The 17,071-nt window shown below is 38.7% G+C and overlaps 1 protein-coding gene across 17 annotated transcripts in view; it reads left to right on the top strand.

The window, feature by feature from the left end:
* DYNC1I2 (dynein cytoplasmic 1 intermediate chain 2) overlaps positions 1 to 16,834 on the top strand; it is a 68,978-nt gene extending 52,144 nt beyond the window's left edge. For 10 of the 17 annotated variants that reach the window (XM_070070700.2, XM_017342926.4, XM_089328167.1 and 7 more), the window contains 8 exons: positions 456 to 581; positions 1,447 to 1,593; positions 1,958 to 2,071; positions 2,382 to 2,515; positions 3,312 to 3,456; positions 11,972 to 12,112; positions 13,905 to 14,030; positions 16,206 to 16,834. In XM_070070700.2, the coding sequence (XP_069926801.1) occupies positions 456 to 581; positions 1,447 to 1,593; positions 1,958 to 2,071; positions 2,382 to 2,515; positions 3,312 to 3,456; positions 11,972 to 12,112; positions 13,905 to 14,030; positions 16,206 to 16,319 (1,047 nt within the window). In that variant the 3' untranslated portion in view covers positions 16,320 to 16,834. The remainder of the gene's footprint in view (positions 1 to 455; positions 582 to 1,446; positions 1,594 to 1,957; positions 2,072 to 2,381; positions 2,516 to 3,311; positions 3,457 to 11,971; positions 12,113 to 13,904; positions 14,031 to 16,205) is intronic. The other 7 variants (XM_070070701.2, XM_089328166.1, XM_089328168.1 and 4 more) reach the window with 1 other exon arrangement.
* Positions 16,835 to 17,071: the final 237 nt, after the last annotated feature.

Raw genomic sequence — 17,071 nt, 5'->3', positions numbered from 1 at the left:
TATTTATTTGTTTTTATATTATAATTAGTGGGTAGTTTTAATTATAGAACTTTGTGTAATGAAGTCAATATATATTATTAAAATAAAATAATGATGACTGATGGCTCTAGTTACCCTATTCATTTTGTTTTGTGTACTTTGCAAAAAAGGACTGGCAGCATTCTTTGCATTTAAAACTTAGAACTCTATTTGTGCCCAAGCCTTATGTTACAATTTTCAGTTATATACCATCCTTTGTGTAAAATTTGAAAATGTAATTCAATTAAATATTTGAATGTTAAAGCATGTAAAATAACTGCATGAGACCAATGAGCATAAGTCTAGAGAGATCCTTTCTTGGTAAAGTGTTAGATATTTCCATTTTCAGAATATACTGATAAAGACAGTTGAACAAGTAGTAACATACAACAGTTCTTATATTTGGCATTTCTTTTTGCCTTAATTCTTGTGAGCAGTACCCAGAGTTACTCGTGGCTTCCTATAATAACAATGAAGATGCTCCTCATGAGCCTGATGGCGTGGCCCTGGTATGGAATATGAAATACAAAAAAACTACCCCAGAGTATGTGTTTCACTGCCAGGTAAGATGGTCTTTTAACAGTCTTTCTCAAGTTTAAGAAACATTAATGCATTTAGACAAGTGCCTTTTTTCTTTTCTTGTCAACATAATGATTTCATTGGATTGGCATTTACTACACAACTCCATATTTGCAAACAGATGTTAACAGAAAACCGAAGACTTTTTAGTTCAACATGATCTGTCTTTTGTAGGTTTTCTGACATCTCTTAAAATGCTTAATCACACCTAAAGTCCTTTGCAGTTGTGATTTTCTGTTATTGTGATTGATTATATAAAAGGCATCTTTTCTAAAATGTCTTTTCTTTAGGGAGTTTCCCAGGAACTTATTTGCTGAATACACAATTAGATGTTGGCCCACTGGGTTACTTATACATGGCCTGAGGAGTTGGAATTAGATAGTTTTAAGTAGAAACATATGGCTGAAGTAGGAAGCAGATGCAGATTTTTTAAGTGGACTTTCTAGATGCTTAGAATTTGCAAGCCTTTTCTTTTAACATAAGTTAATCTTGAATAAACACTTAACTGAATCAAAACGAGTACGTACTCTACTGTCAGATTACAGTCAGAGGCCAAAGCAGGTTCAGGTATCATTTGAATATTGTAATCAAAGGAAATAATTGTTTGCTTTCTTTGATAAATTGCTTAAATAAATTTATGTCGACAGTCATTATATCTGACTCTTAAGCCTAAAGTTGTCTTAAGATATATATTTCGGAAACAAAATGAAAACTCTTAATGAATTTATTTCTTTTTGTAACTTCTAATATCCTACAGTGAAGAGGGAATTTTTTTGGGGAACAGATTTATATTTATAGCTTGTCATACTTTTGCCATTTGAACCTTAAGTGTAAAAATCTTTCTTGCAGTCAGCTGTGATGTCTGCTACATTTGCAAAATTTCATCCAAATCTTGTTGTTGGTGGTACATATTCAGGCCAAATTGTGCTTTGGGATAACCGTAGCAATAAAAGGACTCCTGTGCAAAGAACTCCACTGTCAGCTGCTGCACACACAGTGAGTAAATAAAGTTGTTTTCCATTAGACTTCTGTGAACCTTCACCATTAACTACTTAGTGTCAGTCCTCAGAGTAGTCTCAGAAAGTGCTTCCTTTGATGTCTGAATTCCCCACTTAGCAAACAAGAACCAGGATCTTTTTTCTGTATTTTTAGAGATAAAAACAGATGAGCTTATCAGGAACTCCTCTCTCTTCTGAGACCTACCTTTTGTTAATCAACAGAATAGCAGCAATTTCACATTAAAAATGTCCTTAAGTTAGGAATCTGTTTTGATATGGAATAGATTGCCTGTGACTAGACTGAAAGTTTTATTTTACTTTTTGGTAAAATAATTTCTGAAAACCTTCTTTAATGTTTCTAGCACCCTGTATATTGTGTAAATGTTGTTGGAACACAAAATGCTCACAATCTAATTAGTATCTCCACTGATGGAAAAATTTGTTCATGGAGTCTGGACATGCTTTCTCATCCACAGGTAGGTTAAACTTGGAAACCTGTCAGATTTTGAGGAAAATTTTATTTAAAAATGTGTGTATATAAACGGCAGCTTATGTTTTGTGATAGTATTATAAGTTTATTTGTAACAGCTTATAAACCTAAATGCATGTTAAATGCAGTTTATCATATATATATTTTATTTTTAAACTTGCTTCATTTAATTAAGGTAGATACTCTATAAATAGTTTAATGAAAGAATTGTTTACAAACCATTTAAAACTACAAGTTTTTCTGCAACAATTAGGTTGCAAGTTTACAAAATGACTTCCTGTATTTTCCCCATTTAGGATAGCATGGAGTTGGTTCATAAACAGTCAAAAGCAGTAGCTGTGACATCCATGTCCTTCCCTGTTGGAGATGTCAACAACTTTGTTGTTGGGAGTGAAGAAGGTTCTGTGTACACAGCTTGCCGCCATGGCAGGTAAACCCCAACTGGAATTTATAGTTATTTAACATTCTCCTTGAGTGATCTCATTGAAACAAATTGCCCCTTATTTAAGTAGAAATCTGTGCTGGAGCCACTTGTTATTTGTGACAGATTGAGTTCAGGCATATAAATTAAAACTTACACTTTTTTTTCATCATTTTGGATTCATGATGTGTGCTGGACTTTGTAGGTTGTGGTATATTGTGGTTTTTTGTGTGCACACACTCATAGAAGTTACTGGTAAGGGAACATTCAGCAATGATACATATAATATGTACATACATCCACAGTGATACATATAATATGTACATACCATATACTGATCCTCAGACTTGTAAATAATATTTTTAAGTGTTTTCCCATTTCAGCTTATTTGTTCTGTGAGCTTTAGTTCAGTTCTCCTGATAATTGCACAGCAGTGTCACGGCCACGTTTAAATTGACCTCATTTCTCCTGCTGTTCAATCGGTTTTGAAATTGTCTAGCTGTACCTTATCAATTGCTTCCTTAAAAAAATCGAGTGTCTGGATTTCATCTCAGATACAGATCACCTTCACTTCACTGCTCTTGATTTTTTGATTTAAAAGTTTCCCAGGTTGTGTCTCATACATGTAGCATCCCTTTGTCTCTATTCCACCACTTACATATTGGACGATTTTAAGTTATCCTGATGTGCTGTGAGCACAAAGTTAAATTAAGTCAGGATCCAATATAAAAACCTGTAATAAAATGTGTCTGTAAGTGGTCTGCTTACAACAGATTTCCCTAATGTTTTCTCTTTTATGAAACAGCAAAGCTGGAATCAGTGAGATGTTTGAGGGACATCAAGGACCAATCACTGGCATCCATTGTCATGCAGCTGTTGGAGCAGTAGACTTCTCGCATCTTTTTGTCACTTCATCATTTGACTGGACAGTAAAACTTTGGACAACTAAGGTACCTAAAAATACAGATGTCTGCTCATTTGCTAGGGTTTCTAACACAAGGTGGTGCTCTAATACTTCAAAGGAAAGATAAAAAGCTTTTTAAAGAGCTTAGAATGATTCACTGTTAAATTAAACCTGATTAGAAGTTACACTGAACATAGGTAAGCTACTAGATGTTGTAGTTTTTGTAAAACCATGCTGGCAAATATGAAAAGTCCAGACATAATCAAAGATCATTATTCCCACCAGTCAGGCTTTTCCAACACAGAACTGTTTACCCTGAACTAGGTTAGGGAAAAAAAAGCCCCTGAATGTCTCACATAGCACCTCGTACAGTTGTCATTCAGCCCAACGCAAAAGCCATGTGTTTGCTCTTGGGAGAGTTTTTAGGGGCTTATTCAGAACTATAGTAGTTCACAGGGCTGATGGAAAATAGGAGAAAAGAGAGAAATTGACTTACAATAAGTCCTGCACAATAAAGTTATACATAATAAATTTGAATAGTTAAGAAAGCATTGTGTAGGCCAGCTCCGCAGCTCACTAGGCTAATCCTCCGCCTGCAGCACTGGCACCCCGGGTTCTAGTCCCGGTTGGAGCACCAGATAATAGTCCCGGTTGCTCCTCTTCCAGTCCAGCTCTCTGCTGTGGCCCGGGAGGGCAGTGGAGGATGGCCCAAGTGTTTGGGTCCCTGCACCCACATGGGAGACCGGGAGGAAGTACCCAGCTCCTGGCTTCGGATCGGCACAGCACCAGCCGTAGCGGCCATTAGAGGAGTGAACCAATGGAAGGAAGACCTTTCTCTGTCTCTCTCTCACTGTCTGTGTCTCTGTGTCTCTCTCTCACTGTTTAACTCTGCCTGGCAAAAAAAAAAAAAAAAAGCATTGCGTGTAAAGGTATGGATGCATTGTTAATCTGTGATAAGGAATTTAAATAGTTTTGATTTTAATAAAATTAAGTTATTTGAAAAACTCGTTTATGATACAAAATGCTTCCTGATTCTCTAGCAATTCCAGATAGATGTGACATTGCCCTGCCCCATTGAAAGTCTCAAACAAATCCAAATAGGGAACGTTACCTCTTGTGCGAAACTTGGTGGCTTCATTTGACTCCATTATATAGTCAAAGCACCTTAACTTTGCTATCTAGGGGTTTGTTTTGTTTTGTTTTTTTGTTGGCGGTATCACACTGTTGCTGGTAAAACAACATACTCAGTATATTTTAATTCTATTTAAATTAAGTTAAATGTTAAGCTTCTCTTTTCCCCTATTTTTATTTACTTCATCCTAAATACTGGGTTTTTGAATAATTTATCTTGAAACATAGTTTAGAGACCATCTTTAGTTCTTCAGTTTCTTTGAAAATACCTACCTAGTGGTCTTCAGAGATGTTCTTGGCTGTTAAAGTGAACTACTATTTATTTATCAAGTATTGGCATCAGAAATCTGTGATGAGCTCACTGTTTACTCTTGTTCTTTCTTGATGCTTCCTTTCAGTTGAATACAAAGTGAGTTAGAAAACTATACCTTTAAAAGCTTGCCTTTTACAATTGAGTATTTGCAGGTTTGGCATTAGCATAAAAAGAGTACTTACCTGAAGTCTAATGTAAGGGACATGTAGAAAAGTACTTAACAGTGTCCAGGATATAGTAGACTTACCAGTGTTCAGTTGCCATTTTTACTCTTAATGAGAATCAGAACCCAAGTGTATTCAGAAAGTCATCTGTTTTGTTTCTTGGATTGTTGAATTTTTTGTTTTTTTTAATGAGATTTATAAGTTCACAAAGGTAGAGGAAGAAGAAGATTGTCAAAACTACAGTCTAAGAAATGCACCATCCAGCTGGTCAACCCAAAGCAAGATACAGAATTGGGAAGGCGATGCCTACTATTTCTTGATAGTCTTCAAAGAGCCATGTAACCTATTAGATTTCTGGATATGCCATCAGCTGAGCAGTCCTATGTATAGTCACAGGAGACACTGCATCTCTGTTAGCTTTTGGCCAGCTTTCCTTTTAAAAAATTGAAAAGAATCTTTTTTTATTTGTAGATTTCTTTAAAAAAAATGTCAAGGATTTTGTTTGCCAGATTCCTTTTGATTTGAATTGGCGGCATCCATCTTTATGTACATTAACAACAGGATTTAAAAATTTGAAGATCATCTTGCCTAATCAAGAAAATAACTTCTCTGTGTTGGCAGACTGATCAGTACTTGCTTTTGTGGAACTATATAGCTAGTAGATTAGTGGTTGATACTTTTCCTTTTGTGTTTTACTGTATCTCAACATAGAAGTGCCTTCCAAATAAGAATGACAGACAAGTGTATCTCTTTCCTTACTAATTAGGCTAGGCATTGCTTTCTTCTTGAACCTTATCCATATGTTCGCTCAGTTGTGAAATATGCCTCTCTGCTCCCTCTGACCACTTTCCCAGTGGAGGTTAGAGGATGGAACAGCCTAGAATTAGGCTCCAGGTTCCCTGTACAACTTTATCAGAAGAATTTTACTTTATTCTGACTTTTCTGTACACAAATAATTCCACTCTGTGAAAGGTAGAGGTAAAGCAGCAATAATCTGCTAAGTAACTATATTTGGCTATCCCATGGCCCCTGTGTCATTGCATCTTGACATTCTTCCTAAATTTGCACATCCTGGTTAGTTGTGTTGTTTATTTCTGCCCTGCTAAAAACCTGATGAAGACTCTGTATGGTAATAATGAATAGAAGGAAACTTTTTTTTTATTTTTATTTTTTATTTTTTATTTTATTTTATTTATTTTTTTTTTTTTGAGGGAGTTCCCATCTACTGCTTCACTCCTCAAATGCCCACAGATGGTCCTGGGAGGCTGAAGCCAGGCACTGGGAACTCAATCCAGGTCTCCCACTTGGGTGGCAGGAACATAATAACTTGAGCCACTGCTGTCTCCCAAGGTCTGCATTAGCAGGAAGCTGGAGCCAGTGGCAGACATCAAATCCAAGTACTCCAATAAGGGACCAGTCATCTTAATAGCTAGACTCAACACCTGCCTCTAGAAATCCTTTCTGCATGTTCATTGAAAATCCCTAGAAATCTTGATTTGGCATTTTCTCAAATTTAAAGGAACCTACATCTGTGGCCAGCCTCTAATCGTTATCTGCTCAGGAATTTAAAACAGTCAGAGTTCTAGTTCATCAAATTATTTTCACTACGTTATTGAGCTCAGCTATTTTTAGTGTAGAAAGCAAACAATAGATTATTTTTCACATATAGGTCAAGTTTATACCAATCAAGACATTGCTATCTAATAGTTTTTTGAAGACACTGTTATCATCTCAAAATAGCAAATTTAAAAAATTCACAACAAAGATACTTCAGCAGGTCTGAAAAATGGTAGCACAAAAAAGTGAAGAGTGGAAGTTTCTTCAGGATAGCCTTGAAGCTTCTAAAAGAGTTTGAGTACAGGTAGACTTGGTAAATTAGCTCAGCGTTCCCCTACATTTACCCATACTTCTTTCAGGTAACTGTTAAAATGGAGGAATTATTTATTTGGGAGACAAACCTTTTTTTTTTTTTTTTTTTTTTTTGACAGGCAGAGTTAGAGAGAAAGGTCCTCCCTCCATTGGCTCATCCCCCAAATGGCTGCCACAGCCGGCGCACTGCGCCGATCCAAAGCCAGGAGCCAGGTGCCTCCTCCTGGTCTCCCATGCAGGTGCAGGGCCAAAGCACTTGGGCCATCCTCCACTGCCTTCCCGGGCCACAGCAGAGAGCTGGACTGGAAGAGGGGCAACCGGGACTAGAACCTGGGGTGCTGACACCGCAGGCGGAGGATTAGCCAAGTGAGCTGCAGCGCCGGCCGGGAGACAAAACTTTTTAATGTATATATAGTATGTTCTGGTCTCAGAGAAGACAAGATGGTTGATGTTACAATTTCTTATAATAAGCAGTTTTCAGAATTTCATAGTTCATAAGTACCTTTAAATTTTCCACAATCTGATGTCTCAAAGCCCCTCCTAAAATAGCTTACTTGTTTAACTCTTAGAGGGTACCAGCATTAAAAGAGAGGTAAAATTCCAACAGTACATTTATTAGACAAGTTAAAATGAATGCTTTGAAGTTGGGGTATCTCTTGGGGACTGAACTGGACCCAGTCCCACAAAGTAGCACTTATCTCAACAGCTTGCCCCTGGCCAGTGTCCAGCCTCTCCTTTGCATAGTGAGAAGCCTAATTTCATCAGTCCACTAGAGTTGATTAAACAGGGAGTGCTGACTGGAACTAACAGGCTCCTAGGACATTGATATGTTGAAGAATGTCAATTTATTAATTTACAATGAGAAACATAACTGCCAGAAGGCCCAGATACTCAATGCTGACCTGCCCAGCTCATTGTTACCCTGTAGACAACCCACATGGGAAGCAAATTATAATCAGTAGATTGCTTAGGGAGTAAGGAATTAGAACAAAAGAAGTTTTATAATTTGAATGTTTAATAGCATCAAGCTAAGATAGCTTGATTCATTCGAATAGACGGAGCCTTGTCCTGGGATAGTAATTCTCAAAAGCGATTGCCTGACACTTCCCCTCTCCTGGACAATGCTTGAATGGGTACTGTCTTTGTGAGTTGACTACTTTGTATTTCCATGCTTTTTAAAACCATTACTTATGCATTTGCTAGTTCAGTCCCTCAAGTGCCACTGATGGCCCCCAGCAGGAGCTGAAGCTGGGAGCTGGGAACTCAATTCAGGTGTCCCTTGTGGGTGGCTGGAACCCTATTGCTTGAGCTACAACTGCAGCCTCTGGATCACCAGTGGAGCAGCCAGGACTGATGGCTGGCACTGCAGATGGCAGCCTAACCCACTGCACCAGAGTGCCACCCTTGTATTTGTCTTTTTTTTTTTTTTAAGATTTTTTATTTGAAAGTCAGAGTTACACAGAGAGAGGAGAGGCAGAGAGATAGAGAGAGGTCTTCCGTCCGATGGTTCACTCCCCAGATGGCCGCAATGGCTGGAGCTGCGCTGATCCGAAGCCAGGAGCTTCTCCCAGGTCTCCCATGCGGGTGCAGGGGCCCAAGGTCTTGGGCCATCTTCTGCTTTCCCAGGCCATAGCAGAGAGCTGGATTGGAAGAGGAGCAGCCGGAACTAGAACCAGTGCCCATATGGGATGTCAGGCCAGGGTGTTAACCCGCTGCGCCACAGCGCCGGCCCCTGTATTTGTCTTTTGATCACTATACACACTATACTTGGTCACAGGCTATGCATATATTAAGCTTTAAGTTGATAACACCAAGCAGTTTTCTAAAGTGGCTTTATAGATGTGTCAGTGCTAATTATTTCTATCACTTTTTTAAAAATTCACTTCATTTTTTTTTTTTAAGAAAAATGCTTTATTGAGATTTTCATATACTATACTATTCACCTTTTTCAAAGTTTATTTATTTGAAAGGCAGAGCTAGAGAGAGAGGGAGAGACAGAGAGGGTAAGATCTCTACCTGCTAGTTCACTCCCCAAACGGCTGCAACAGTCAGGGCTGGACCAGGCTGAAGCCAGGAGTCTGGATCTATCCAGTTGTCCCACATGGGTGCAAGGCCCAAGCACTTGGGTCATCTTTTGCTGTTTTCCCAGGACCATTAGCAGGGAGCTGGATGGGAAGTGGAGCAGCTGGGACTCAAACTGGCACCCATATGGATTGTCTGTGTTGTAGGCGGCAGCTTAACGCCCTACACTGGCCCTACAACTCAACTTTCTAACATGTAGAGTTCAGTGGTTCTTACTGTGTTCATAGATGTATACACTGTCACTAGTATCTAATTTTAGGACACTTTCAAATTTCAGAAAGAAATTCTATATTCAGTAGTAGTTGTTCCTAATTTCTACTTATACATTTCCTAGAAACCACTAATCTTTCTATCTCTGTAGATGAGGCTTTACAGACAACTCATGGACATCTCATGGAATCACTTTACATACACATGTTGTTTTCAAGGGCCATCCGCATTGTGGCAAATATCAACTTCATTCTTTTTATGGCTGAATATCATCCCATTGTATAAATATACTCCCTTTTGTTTATCAGTTGATGAATTATTTGGATTGCTTCACTCTTGGGCTATTATAAATTATGCTGTGATCAGCACTCATATATAAGTGTTTATGTGTACATTTTCATGTTTCTTGGGTATATACTTGGAGTAGAACTGTTGGGTTCTATGATAACCAGTTAGCAGTTTGAGGATCTGCCAAAGTAGCTGTAGCATTTTACATTCCTGCTAGTAAGGTCTGAGGGTTCTGGTTTCTCATAGCCTCACTTGTTACTGTTATTTTTTATTCTGGCCATCCCAGTGGTGTGAGGTGGTATCTCATTGTGCTTTTGATTGGCCTTCCTCTTGTGACCAGTGATGTTGGGCATCTTGCCATGTGCTTAATGGCTTTTGTTAGAGTTCTGGATACAACTCATTGATCAAATAAATTATGGTTTGCAAATATTTCCTCCCATTGGGTAGGTTGCTTTTTCACTTTGTTGAGGGTACAATTTGAAACACAAAAGTGTTTCGTTTATTTAAGCCAGTTTGTCTACTTTTTGTCACTTGTGTTTTTAGCTTCATATCTGAGAAATCATGGCCAAGACCAGGGTCACAAATGTTTATTTCTTTGCTTTCTTGTAAGTTTTATAGTTTTAGCTCTTCTCTTTAGATGTTATAGTTAATTTCTGTGTATGGTTTGAGGAAAGAGGGGTCTACCATTATTCTTTTCTATGTGTAATACCAGTTGTTTCAGTACCATTTGTTGAAAAGATTTTTCTTTCTCCATTTACTTTTTCTGATATCACAATAATTTTAATTTTGTATCGGATTTGATTGAGATCCTTTACTGTTGTTTCTTGTCTGCTGGTGAAATAGGCTTTTCTGTATTTTTAGGATGGAATGGGAAGAATGGCTTACCTTGTATGAGTCTTTGTTAAACTCTTTCTTCAGTGATTAATCTTGTAGAGTGGTGGTGGTGTGTGTGTGTGTGTGTATTGTACTTTCTGAATGACAACATATCTGTAAAATACCTTATACTTTCTGAGATATGCCTTTTCCGTTCCCCTCCACCACTTTTATTCAAGCCTTCTTGTTCCTTTGTTCCTCCGGTCCTTTATTTCACATTTTGGGTTTTACTCCTTGCAGTTTCTCTTCAAGGAGACCTGGGCTTAGACAGGAGCTTTGGTTTGGCAGTATTGAGAGTTTTTAGAGCCCAGCCTGAATCGTCAGACCTTACTTCTGTCTCATTGCAGTCTGCTTGCATTTGTTTATAAGTGTGATTGTGCCACACTCCTTTCAATTTCTGTTGCCATTCTGAGTTTGACCTGCTATGCTGCCCTGTGAACATCTGCTTGTTGGGGGTGGGCTTCTTCAGTTCTCCAGCTGTCAGTCCTACCTTCCTAACCACTTCTTCCCCCACAGATGCTGATACAGTTGTCAGAGGTTTCCACCTGTTTACCTCTGGAGGCCTATCTCCCCATGTTCTAGACGTTGTCTGTGAATCTTTGGGTTTTACTGTTCTCTATCTGGTGTGTGGAGAGAGTTACAGATGATTCAAAAAGTATGCTACCACTATTGTCTTTCCAGAACTCTCTCATTGACAATTTTTTGAAGTATTTAAAAAAAATTATTTATTTGAGAGGCAGAGACAGAAAGATTTTCCATCTGTTAGTTCACTTCCCAAATGACTACAAAGACCAGGGCTGAGCCATACTGAAGCCAGGAGCCAGAAGCTTTTTCTGGGTCTCCCACATGGATGCAGGGGCCCAAGCCATCTTCCACTGCTTTCCCAGGCACATTGACAAGGAGTTGTATTGGAAGTGGAGTAGCTGGGACTTGAACCAGCACCCGAATGGGATGCTGGTGCTGCAGGCAGAGGCTAAGCTTGCTAAGCCACAGCACTGGCCCTTTAAGTATGCTATATTTTTTTCTTAAGAAAATTGGTATGGCCAGCGCCATGGCGCACTAGGTTAATCCTCTGCCTGCGGCGCCAGCATCCCATATGGGTGCCGGTTCTAGTCCCAGCTGCTCCTCTTCCAGTCCAGCTCTCTGCTGTGACTCAGAAAGGCAGTGGAGGATGGCCCAAGTGCTTGGGCCCTGCACCTGCATGGGAGACCAGGAGGAAGCTCCTGGCTTCTGGCTTCGGATCAGCATAGCTCCGGCCGTTGTGGCCACTTGGGGAGTGAACCAACGGAGAGGAAGACCTCTCTCTCTGTCTCTCTCTCTCTCTCTGTCTCTGTCTCTCACTGTCTCTCTATCTGTAACTCTGCCTGTCAAATAAATAAAATCTTTAAAAAAAGAAAATTGGTACATTAAATCATCTGTAAGTTAAAAAAAAATGAAATTCACTAGTCAATTCTTAGTTTATAACTCCCAGTGATTCTGTAGTGAAACCAAGTATAGGAACTTCTAGGCTGAATTAAATATCATAAAATGTTACAGATATTGAATGTGTATCATATTTTTCAATAAGTAAGTTAATGATATATGTGTATATCATATTTTGACTATGCTAAGAATCAACTTTTCCCTTTCAGAATAACAAGCCTTTATACTCATTTGAAGACAATTCAGACTATGTTTATGATGTTATGTGGTCACCCACCCATCCAGCCCTATTTGCCTGTGTGGATGGCATGGGGAGATTGGATTTGTGGAATCTCAATAATGATACAGAGGTGAGCAGGAAAATAACAAAAACTGTACTGAAAAATAGAAAATTGGAGATTTATTGAATAATTTGTGAAATTCCTTTTATCCCAAGAAATGTAAAAGGGCTGTATGTATGATTGTAGCTTCATCACAAAGGAACCAAATCAGCTTTGTACCCTAAATAGCAGTGTGCTGTGTAGAGCTGATGGGAGAAATAATGTTGCCAAGAGCACTGGGGCCTTTCCTGTTCCTTCTGACAAGCTCTGTCACATCTCTAATGTCCTGCTAAAGTCTCCGTCATAAGGCAGCTGGAGCTGAAACAGTTTGCATTTATAAGCAAGGAAACAGGCAGTTTTGAGACTGCTGAAAGTATCTTATTTTTAATTCTGAATTTTTAAATGATCTCTTAGCCTTGATAGAATTGCTTATCATCCATAAACATTAGGCTTACCCTGACTTGTCTGAATGAAGGAAAAATATATTTGATGACTATTTCAGTGAAGGATTGAAATCAGTGTTGTCACTTTAAAGTGAATATGGAAGCCATCAAATTTTCTAATCGTTACCCTAAAATCATTAGCAGTGAACTTTAACAGTATCATTTTTTTTAGTAATGTATATTTTTACTAACTTAGACTTAAAATGTTCTTGGGATTCCCTGTTGCTATTGGGAGTGAAGTTAACATTTCTATTGTTAACAGTTGTGGAGGACAGAGTCACTTGGTGCGTCCTCCCGTGTCTCTTCTGGTAGCATCTCTCCAAATTCCTTAAAGTATAAGTTATAAGGTCAAGGAAGTGATATATTGGAATGTAAGAATTTTAACACTGTAACTACTAGTGTAGCAGTTTGGGGAGGAACATTCAGATATAGCCAGGAAAAGGTAAGAAGTCCTAGCCAGATGTTTGGACTTGGTTATACATTTTCCAGTTAGCTAGAATGGTACCAGTTTTATTAGTTTAGATTTTGGTCTTAGAAATTTTTGGTTACGATTAAATGTGGATGATTTTGGTAATAGTGAACTCAAAAAATGTATCAAAATAGTTTTCTTTATAACAGGACTGGTATTTTAGAGGGTTAATTCAGTCATTTGGGATTGAATGATGTCAGTTCTATGGACTACTATTGCCTCATTTCAAATTTTTTTTTAATGTTGTTGTACCTTTAGTCTGAATTATACACTCAGTGTTTGCTTCACGTGTGGCAAATATGTCTTTCCCCTGAGCATAGGAGAGGCGTGATCAGATTTCAGAGGCCTTATTCCATTGTGTTGGCACCATCACCCTGCCTCCCTCCAGCCAGTTCATGGGAATAAGGGGCTTTAGAGACTCGTACTGCACCTTCAGTACACTGTGTTTCCAGCAAGTGTGCATAAAATACAGAATTCAGCTGGCAGAGATACTATGTACAAAAGTAATTCCCTTCCTGTGAAATTGAAACATAACCTGTTTATGGGAGCTTTTGACATGTTTTCTTCTAAATGAGTTTTGGCCATGTTTTCAAACAGCTTGACTTCTTAAAGAAGTTAAAACAACTCTTAAAGTTTATTAAAGAGAAAAAATTTCAAGCCGATGTATCCAGTCATGTGAGAATTTCTTATGTAAGGGCTTAAGTTATTTTCCCAGACCTTTTTCAAGAATTGACTATAAATGCCATTCAAAATATATCACTGTACAGCAAGGAAGTTGGGAAAATTTTTTATCTGTTTCCATCTTTGTTTTAAAAAACATAGCCAGATTGAAATAAGAATTACTGTTTTACATGTTTATAGAAATCTTGATGAAACTTTTAACACTGCACTGTATTTTAAATGACTTTAGGTACCAACAGCCAGCATTTCTGTGGAAGGTAATCCTGCTCTTAATCGCGTAAGATGGACCCATTCGGGAAGAGAGATTGCCGTGGGCGATTCCGAAGGACAGATTGTTATATATGATGTGGGAGAGGTATGGGGCTCGCTGCTTCTAATTTTGACATCTGTTTAGTGGCATTGTAGTCAAAGTAGCTCTGTGGCTAAATCTTAGAAGTTCATGAATTGTGTAAACCATACTTTCCACCACAGAGGCATACCTTGAGATTAGTTTTCTTTATGCACTAGATGTCTTGCATCCCTGTATGACAGATTTTGAGGGTAATATAATATGTTGGAAGTACCTTGTTTCTTGAAGCTTGTGTTGCTAGACGTCAATTCTTTAGGCAAAAGAAGAAATTGGGAGTTATAGATGGACTTTAGGCTTTCACATAATTGATATTGAGGTTTTATTTTTCTTTATACGTAGATTTGTTTGGGCCAGGTGGTAAAAACAAAAAGTACTGTCCTTTGTTACCTGATAACTATGTTCAATGTAATTCATGAATCTTTTTAAAAACATTATGTTTATTTGAAAGGCAGAGACACACAGAGGGAGACCAGACACAGAGATCTTCGAACTGTTGGTTCACTCCCCAAATGCCTGCAACAGTCAGGGTTGGGCCCCACCAAAACCAAGAGCCCAGAATTCTATCCAGGCTTCTCACAGAAGCGACAGGACTCAAGTGCTAGAGCCATCACTTGCTGCCTCCTAGGGTATGCATTAGCAGGAAGCTGGAATTGGAAACGGAACTAAGAGGTCGAACCTAGGTACTCTGATATGGCAGACAGGCAGGCGTCCTAACTGGCGTCTGAATGGCTGCACCAGATGCCTGTCCTTGAACTGTGAATCTTGAGGCTGGCATTGTGGTGTAGCATGTAAAGCTGCTGTCTGCAATGCCAGCATCCCTTATGGGCACCAGTTCATGTCCTGGCTTCTCTATTTCTGATCCAACTCCCCACTAATGGCCTGGGGAAAACAGCAGAAGATGGCCCAAGTGCTTGGGCTCCTGCTACCCACGTGGGAGACCTTGAAGAAGCTCCTGGCTCTTGGCTTTAGCCTGACCCATCCCTAGCCATTGAGGCCATTTGGGGAGTAAACCATCAGATGGAAGATCTCTGTCTCTCCCTTTCTCACTGTAATTCTTTAAATATTTATTTATTTACTTGAAAAACAAAAAGAATTGTGAGTCTTGATCCTTGTTGCAAAGCCAATATCAATATTAACTGAATCCAGCAAAAGTTAGAGCTCTCATGTTTGGGGCTCTGACTTTGTACACAACGCCTAAACTGATTTCCTCCTCTTCAACCCTACCTAGTGCCTTAGTTACTTTTTCTTTTGTGATGTCTTATGATCTCTCATCTTGCCTGGATACCCCACAGCCTCTATCAGTTGGATTTGGAGGGAGGTAGATTGAATTATTTAGAACAGCCAGTAGAACCACACAGCTGGAGATGTTCCATATCCACACCATCCAGTGAAGTAGCCATTAGCTGCATTCGGCTGCTGAATACTTAAAATGTAGTTGAGACAGCTAAATAAAGCATTGCATTTTTTAGTTTAATTTTAGTTAATTAACATATAAATAGTCACCTTATGGCTAGTAAGCCACCTTAATGGATAGTATAGATTTAGAAGCGGGCATATGCATCTGCCGCACTTGAGTGATTTGTGCCCTAACTAGCAGTGTCCAGCTCCTATATTATAATGGCAGTTATCACCCATTTTTATCATGGGATTGCCTCTGTGGAGCCAAAGCCCCTAAGCTGCTTCTCCCCTTTTGCTAAGGGTACAACCCTGAAGAGAACAGCATGCCCTTCTGTTGAAGAAATGAAGGTATCAGAGAGCTTGTCTTAGGTTCCAAACAAAAGCACTTAGAAACCAGCTGTTATGAACCATGCTTCAAAAACAGTTTCATGCTAAGAAGTGTGCAAGAATAAGGAAGACTTTTTCTTCAGGAATTCTTCCCCACCAGCAGAATCCGTGTGACGGTGCACAGCAGCTGTATTTACAAAGCATCATTGTTATACTCTCCTGCACTGATGGTGATAACAGCAAAGTCCTTTCTGATGCTGTCAAAACACACTTTACAAACACCGTCTTTCATTTTGAAATGTTGTAAATCATTGTTATATTCCCTGTAATTATGGAAAGGCCATTCAGGTCAATTATTACTTTTTAATGGATAGGAAAACTATTTGAAAACCAAGTGAATAGTGGTAAGATGATCTTTTACTTCAGAGTACACAAATATTGTCTTTCTTCTAACAGCAGATTGCCGTTCCCCGCAATGATGAATGGGCACGGTTCGGCCGGACACTTGCAGAAATTAATGCAAATCGAGCTGATGCAGAAGAGGAAGCAGCTACCCGAATACCTGCTTAGTTCCTGAAAAAGAGGGTAGCCTTAGAGGATTTGGGAAAGACTCTTAAGCTATTTGCATGCTTCTGTCCAAATGATTATTAAAAGGGAATTTTGTGGATTAAACCATGGATGTAATGCAGCAAGGAACTCTTAACAATGTCCCTTTTTATATAACATACACCTTGTTTTGGATTTGTGTCATTTTTAATACAGCTGACTGACTTTACAGAATGCAGCTTTTTCTGAATTTGACACAGGTATATCTGTGGTAGTATTCTTTTTCATTCTTTTCTCCTTCTAACACTATGTGCAGTTACTTCTAAAGCACAGATTAAATGAGTTCTGCATACTTTTTAAATAATCACAATTCTCGGTTAATACTGAGGTTCTCACTATCCATAATATGTAGGAGCAGTTTATTCTTAACCACGGCATGTATACACCCATCCAAGTTCCATTATGACATCTTTTTTCGCCTTTATAACTCATGTGATAGTTATCCATAAATAAAAACAAATATGTGTTAACTTTTCAAATTTTCATTTTGACTTTCTGTAATTTGAAATTTTCCATCTCTCTTATACAGTGTCTTTCTTTGCTATTCTTTAAGCTCCGAATGTGAACAGCCACCTGAAACCCTGTAAAGCTTTGTGCTTTAAAGATACCATCCATGGATACTGTAGAGCTCCCAGTACACTATGAACTGATACTTAGCTAATCCGTCAGTGAAAAAATGCGCCCTGGGGTAGTGTTTGCTTTACCATCTTGTTTGC

Source organism: Oryctolagus cuniculus, chromosome 3 (assembly GCF_051225735.1).
Source record: "Oryctolagus cuniculus isolate XC-2025 breed Fujian yellow rabbit chromosome 3, ASM5122573v1, whole genome shotgun sequence".
Classification (NCBI taxonomy): Eukaryota; Metazoa; Chordata; class Mammalia; order Lagomorpha; family Leporidae; genus Oryctolagus; species Oryctolagus cuniculus.
The sequence above is the reverse complement of the archived record's forward strand: the minus strand, read 5'-3'. Positions and strand labels throughout refer to the sequence as shown.